This window comes from Eublepharis macularius, chromosome 4 (assembly GCF_028583425.1).
Source record: "Eublepharis macularius isolate TG4126 chromosome 4, MPM_Emac_v1.0, whole genome shotgun sequence".
Taxonomy (NCBI): Eukaryota; Metazoa; Chordata; class Lepidosauria; order Squamata; family Eublepharidae; genus Eublepharis; species Eublepharis macularius.
Genome location: NC_072793.1, coordinates 27,642,097 through 27,648,915, shown reverse-complemented (window position 1 = coordinate 27,648,915; position 6,819 = coordinate 27,642,097). Strand labels below are relative to the sequence as shown.

The 6,819-nt window shown below is 42.9% G+C and overlaps 1 protein-coding gene across 1 annotated transcript; it reads left to right on the top strand.

Annotated features, from left to right (window-relative positions):
• Window positions 1-1,538: 1,538 nt before the first annotated feature.
• Window positions 1,539-4,971, top strand: PPP1R27 (protein phosphatase 1 regulatory subunit 27). The gene is made up of 3 exons (XM_054977678.1): window positions 1,539-2,009; window positions 3,110-3,260; window positions 4,188-4,971. Exons 1-3 carry the CDS (start codon window positions 1,832-1,834, stop codon window positions 4,309-4,311), a joined length of 453 nt encoding a protein of 150 aa, XP_054833653.1. The 5' UTR covers window positions 1,539-1,831; the 3' UTR covers window positions 4,312-4,971.
• The last annotated feature ends 1,848 nt before the right edge of the window (window positions 4,972-6,819 follow it).

Below are 6,819 nucleotides of genomic sequence, written 5' to 3'. Positions count from 1 at the left end.
TTAAAGGTGTGTATATTTAAAGGAAAAACCAAGTAATAGGGCCTGTGGATCCTATGTTCTGAGCAGCTTTCCCCCTTCCTGTGGCTAACTGGCAAAATACAAGTTATGGAAATAAAACGTCTGGTTTTTTCCCCCCAGAAAGTACCACTTTTCATTGCTACACCTAATAATAAAACAAGTAGCTTTGTCCCAATCATGAAAATGGCCAAAATGGGTCACCTACAGACAAGATACTGTTTTCAACATAGACTCCCCAAATATGCAGGCATGTGTGCACGTGCACACATGCCTGCGTGTAATTAGCCCAGGAAAAAAATAATGGCTTAAGCCTAACTCGTGGAATACTGAAAGCGGATGAATGTTAAGGGGTTTGGAGTCATAAGAAAATTTGCCAGCTCCAATCGCTGAATCTCTAGACTCCTGGAGGGGAGTAGATTTGTATGACACTGAAATTTCCAAACTATTTATTCCTTCCAGACGCTTCATACAAATATAGCGCTTGGAATATTTTTTTCAATCCTGCAAGCACAAACGGAAGCAGAAGCTCCTCAACGGCTGCACTGGGTCTTTTGCCTCAGTACAGAGAGTAGCTACATGGGGGTTACTGTTAATATAAGACAATAGATGGGGCTTATTGCCTTGCCTGAAGGGATGGTTTTATGTCTTATTTTTTTTAAATTGGTGATATGGAGGGTATTCGATTATGCTAATGTGTACTTGCTAAGGTTAAGAGCCAGTGACCTGGAGCTTAAGCAGAACTTTCTATTTCCTAGAGTAACAGAGGTTTTTAAATATATATTTATAATCAAGTAGTTGTGTTTATACAAGGAAAGGAGACATAGCATCCTGATGGTGGTGTGATAGCTCTCTAGGTACATGTCCCCTTCCTTCGATACTGATCCTGAAGATTACAGGATAGAGTTACAGCCTTAAATATCTAGACAATGGTGGTGCAGTTCTGTTAGGTAAAAAAAAAGCTAGGAAGGTGTGATCAAATCTGGATGAGGCTCTTTGATCGGTACGGGGAGAGCTCTCTTTATAATGCACTTATGCTTTTGTAGAATTTTGTCCATAGCCTACAGCACATCATGCTCTCCTGGTGTTTTCAACATGATGCTTGCCTCCAAGATACGTGTGCAGATAGGATTGTGCATGTTAAGAGAATTTCTATAGGCTGTAAAATTGTGCTTCTCATAGGATTAGAACTTCCTTTGTGACTTCTAAAAGCTGTTGAGTTCTGTGTGGTTTTTCTCCTCTTGGAAGCTACTGTTTACTGCTTCTGGTTGAAAGTGTTCTTGAAAACAGTACAAAAAGTGGGTTTTCTAAAATCCGAGGCTGCCGTGTGCCGTAACGTGCACATGCAAGCTGTAGGACAGACTTGACCCGTTGGCTATTGCACATCGACAGGTGGGCTGTAAGCTGAAACTCTGACTTGTGCCTGAAAGGGGGAGGCTGGAGGGCAGGGTGGCTCAATTACAAAATCTCATGTCAAATAGCATGAGCTGAGCATCCTCAAAATAGCTGGAGGGAAACTATATAACAGGAGACAGCGCTGGAAAGTCAGTCCTCAACAAGAGATCATCCCATGTAGGCAGTGCTGTTCAAGGGAAGCTGTGAGAAGAACAGAACGCCGTAGCAATCACCCCCCTCCGCTTCTTAGTTGCTAGGGTGGAGCCGACCATTTCCAATCCGAGGGTTTGTTGTATTTTGACACCTCAAAGCAACTTTTATTTGTGGGGTGCTGTGACACATCTTGTTCCTGGACGCCGTTCTTCACTTTTACTCCACAGCCCTCTTGTTCTGCCTTGTGGTTCCATAGCACTCCGTCACCATGAAGTATTATTATCCAGCTGCACCTCCCAGGTACAGGAGGTACACTAGAGGCCTGAAGACTGTGCGTTTCTCCAACGATGTTGTGTTCCAGGACAACATCAGGCAAGGTGACCTGGAGCAGGTGGGACGTTTCATCCGTGCCAGGAAAGTCACATTGGACACTATTTATCCCTCTGGTAAGTAGATGGTGTTTGATAATTAAGAACTGGTAGCTCCCTCATCGCAGGGTCAGGCTGTGGGGCACAAAGCAGAGCATGGCTTTTTTAAGCCTGAGGAAGGGAACTCTTTAATTTTTCTCTCCCTCACTCCATCACACTAATGTCAGATATACAGCCTGGATTCTCTTGGAGGAAGCATGTTAGCTAGCCCTTTGGGGCTGGGAACTGCCTAGAGTATGATGCAAACAGGCAGATCTTTTTCCAGCTGACAGAGCTTAAAGTTCTTCATTTGCAAAGCATCCTGTTTCTGCTCCAGTAAAATTAAATATATAATCAGGAATACCTGAGCGTGGGAGAGTTTGGGGAACATCCCCCAAGTGACAAAATGAGCATGTGAATAAAATTACCAGACTGACAAAATACTCAGGGGGGTTTCATAACTGGCTCGAAGACTGGATTATTGCCTCAGGGAGCCCTTTTCTCCTGCCATTTTATGTCGGAAAAACTGCATCTGAAAAGCTGAAATGTGAAATTTTGTTTTGTAACTATACACATTTCAGCTGTACAGCTCTTGTATCCAAGTATATTAGGCTGTGTCAATTTTGTGCTTATGGAGTGGTGCTGTTTATCTCTCCCTTATTAAAACACACACACACACAGAAATCTGGTGTGCCATGTTCCTGTAGTGGGTGCTGGCCTCAATTAATGGTTTAATAAATTGCTTAATTCTCCAAGAGGTTCCCAGATTCAGATGATTCAAAGAATTCTGACTTCTGTCCATCCATACAGAGGTCCTTAATCCAATTCCTCCTTTATCCCCCTCAGCCAAGTTTATTCTACCCCTCCGGTCTTCTAAAATAACAGAAGCCATATTTGTTTTTCAAATCAGGTCAAGGTCCTGGCCCTGTTTTGTGGGAAACATACTCCTGAGAAGCAAGGATATTTCTTTCCCTGATTCCCAGGCCTCTTGGGGTCCCTTGCTCTGTGGATTTACTGTCCCTTGGATTCCCTTGCCACCGTTTTAACATTGCAAATTCTCTCTGAGAAAAATCCTGCAGCACTTATCCCGTCCTTGCCTCCTGGGACTCCACTGCTGATCTATTCCCCTTTTCTGTTAGGTATGGCTGCCCTACATGAAGCTGTGCTTTCTGGGAATCTTGATTGCGTTAAACTGTTAGTGAAATATGGTGCTGACATTCATCAGAAAGATGAGGACGGCTGGACACCGCTGCACATGGCCTGCAGTGACGGCCATGCTGACATTGCAAGGTCAGAGCTGCCAGTTTAACTTCTATTCTAAGCTAGAGAGACTCTCATTCAATTGTGTCACCCCCCGGCTGGCAGAATCTGCTGGTCTCATGGCCAAGAAAAAACATGGGAAGGGAAGTTCTTTTTGCCAGGCCTGAGACTTGAGATGTCAAAAAACAGTATCTGCTGGCTAAGCACATGGGGGTGATGACAGCCCCAGTGCTGGGCATACCTTGAAGGTGGAGAAGCTGCCAGGGCTGTTGGTGGGATCCACTGCTGAGTACGCCTGTCTGTGTGCCCTGCTGCCTTCCTGCACACTTTTGAGTGCTCCATATTGTCTCAGCCGCATGCACCATCCATCATAACTGAGAGAGAGCATGCAGGCTGTTGGAGGGCTTGCCAGCCAATAAGGGAAGGGAGGTGCAAGCAGGGGCTTGGTGGTCAGCAGAGGAAAGAGGCGGGCACAAATACCCTTCTCCTAGAACCCTCTTTACCTGAAACCGGTCCTGGCTAATGACTCTGTCCTATAGGCTGTGCCAATTCACAACCTTTTCTGTTTCTCCATGCAATGTCAGAAGCTAATCCATATGGGAAAGTGAATGTGATTTCTGTTATTCTGGCTGCATTTTTCTGCAACTTGTAATTGCAGAAATGGATGCTGTTTCCCTGTGTGTACAGCCCAGAACACACTAACATTTCTCCTCATACCTGTATTATCTGTTAATGTGATAGCATGGAGGGATTTGACAGTTCTAATGAGGATTTTGGACTCTGATGTGCAGATTTCTCTTGCAATGCATTAGTATATCAACCATTAGAGCCTCCACTGGGTTCCTGCAGAATATGAAGTGGCAATGCTGCTTTATTTAATTGGAAAAGTCCAGATTACATTCCTGTGTTTTCTATCACCATTGTCTCTCCTCATCTCTTCTGTCTTTGATACCATAGGTATCTCATCTCTCTTGGAGCCCAACTAGATGCCACCAACGATGAAGGGGAGAAGCCATCTGACCTTATTGACCCTGAATACAAGGACCTTGTGGAGCTTTTCAAAGCAGCTCGAGTGAACTGATCTTGTTACCCCCTCAGTTCTTTCCTACATGGAATCTAGTCTCTGTAGCAGGCAGGAGGATCTGTTCAGTGCTGGAAGGAGGCTGGTAAAGTTGACATTAGCCCCTACTAGGGAAAGTATGGCCTCCAAAAGAGGTCGCAGTTTGGCTGTAATATGTGTGTAAAAGACTGGCTACTTAAGAGTTTCTCTCAGAGCTTGGAACAGCCCATGAAAAATGAATATATATATTACCAACTGCTTGGTACCTGCTGGGATCTGGCCTTGACTAAAATGGTTATAATGATGAGGGCATGCAAGTTCACTGTTATGCCAGAGGTTTATAAAGGTGTTTATAAGCTACACTGGACTGGGTACCAATTTGGACAAGCATATGTCTTCCAATACTCATTTACAGTTACTCTGATCTTGAATCTCGGCAACATTCAAGCTATCCCGAGAGCCACAGCCTCTTCAAGAAGAATTCTTAAACAATTATCCTACAGAGAAAATAGATCCAACTTCAAGTTGGTATTTCAGTGTTGTAAATATGGACAATCTAGCATTGTTGTGTATAACGTCTTATTTTTCATGTTGATGCACCCTAGACTTGCTTTTCTACTGTATTTTTTATGTGATTCCGAAACAGCCTTTTATTTTTACAATAAAGCAATTCCTAAAGTCTTGGATTTTTTTTCTTCTTTGTCCAAAAGGATAGCCACTCTTCTTATCCTGTAGCTTCCCTGGAGTTCTGTACTTAAAGGAATGCTTGCTCTCTTCCTTGGCAGTATCAATATACATATAGGGTGGGAAGCCTTTATCAGTCCCAAAAGACACAAGCAGTAGCAAAACGAAAACTAGGGACCATTCTTCATCCAATTTCTCATCCATACTTTTCTAGCTCCCTAACGTTGAAGGATGGCACCTGTTTACCTTACCCACAGTGTTCTACCTCCTGTAAAAGAATGTCATTGTAAAAAGATGCCACTTGAATATTTTTTATAGGAATTACAATATGCAAGGTGCTTTGAAGGGCAGAGAATGGTGAAAAAGGCAGTTCACGATTTGGGGTCGTTACAGGAAGGATACTAGTATTCAAAGAGTTTCTGCTAATCAATTATAGAGGAAAACAAATTAACAGGTAGTCTCACTTATGGGGCTTAATCTGTGTCTTCCTTCCCTATGCAATCTCTCTATTCTCCAACTGATCCAGAAGTGCAATCCTAATCAGTGACACCATTCTAAGTCCACTGAAATCTTTGAGTTTAAAAGGGTGTAACTCTGCTTAGCATTATGCTGTTACAGCTCTATTATAAAGGGCCTTACTCCTTCAAAATGACTTGAGCTGGCTTTAGTTATTAACTTGGCAAACAACTTAACTAGGCCAGTAGGATCCGGAGAATTAGAAATGGCATTTCTTGGTGAAAGGTCAAATGCTGGTCCGTACTCAAAGATGACTTTTAAGAGCATTGCATCTTCCTAATCCAATAGTTTGCCTCTCAGTGAAAATGAACAGTAAATCACTGGTGTCATGTAGGTCAGCATGCACTGACAGAACTAGGGCAGCTAGGCGCATTTCTCTACTGCTGCTTCTTCCGGTCACTCATAGACATCTCCAGTCAGACACAGTGTTCTGTGTAATCAAATCACACTGCACAGGCACAGAACTGTTATTGGATACGGATATTGGCCTCCTGAGCTGCTTAACTTTAATTTTAAAGCGAAACCTTTCGTGTAAAGTTTGTGATAAACACACACGTATAATGCCTGGGGAAATCTCACTCAATGAGGATGGGTGCTCTTCAATAGCCTTACCTGATACATAACAGAAGCAGGAGTAATTATGCAAAATGAGCAAATAAACTTGCACTAATAGCACATGTTTTTCACAATTTTTATGTCTGTGGACTGAATCATAGCATTGGAAAGGACTTCTAGGGTCATCTAGTCCACGCCCCTGTCAGGTACAGTCTGACATGTTGCAGAAGCGTGGAGAAAAATGTTTTGTTCCTTTTAATATGTGAAACTTTTCATGGCGTGGAGGTAAATAGCATTACCTGGCAAATAACATTCCACTGTCTCTATTAAAAGGACTATTTTTCACCAGGCAGTTGATGACCTATAATAGGGTAGGTGTCTCAGGCTCTCTATATACAGGGTAAGCATTTGTTAAATTTAGACATCTTTCCCAAGCAATTCCTGAAACCCTAGCTGAAGAGCTGCTGGCAAGAATAGTTCAAGGGCACTTAAAATGCTACGGCAGGTCTGTGAGTGGATGGACAAGGATCATGCCTTGAAATGGTTTGTTTTTAAATTAATGTCCATAGGCCACTCTGTCTACCTCTGTGGATCGGGGTGGGGAAATAGACGTAATAAAAACAATCACACTCAAGTTTCATTTCCCTTTCTGACTTAAGTCTGAATACCAAAGGTGGATCCAGACAACTACATCATAAAAAACAGAAGCAAATTATTTTCGGATTGAATGTACCACAGGAATTTTTTTTTAAAGGCCCCCGGGGAAAACCTACG

Bases quoted from the DNA above. Each gene is read 5' to 3' on its own strand.
- PPP1R27 (XM_054977678.1), top strand. From the start codon at position 1,832: ATGAAGTATTATTATCCAGCTGCACCTCCCAGGTACAGGAGGTACACT. The intron at 2,010-3,109 runs GTAAGTAGATGG...CTTTTCTGTTAG, and splicing joins GGACACTATTTATCCCTCTG to GTATGGCTGCCCTACATGAA. The intron at 3,261-4,187 runs GTCAGAGCTGCC...TTGATACCATAG, and splicing joins GGCCATGCTGACATTGCAAG to GTATCTCATCTCTCTTGGAG.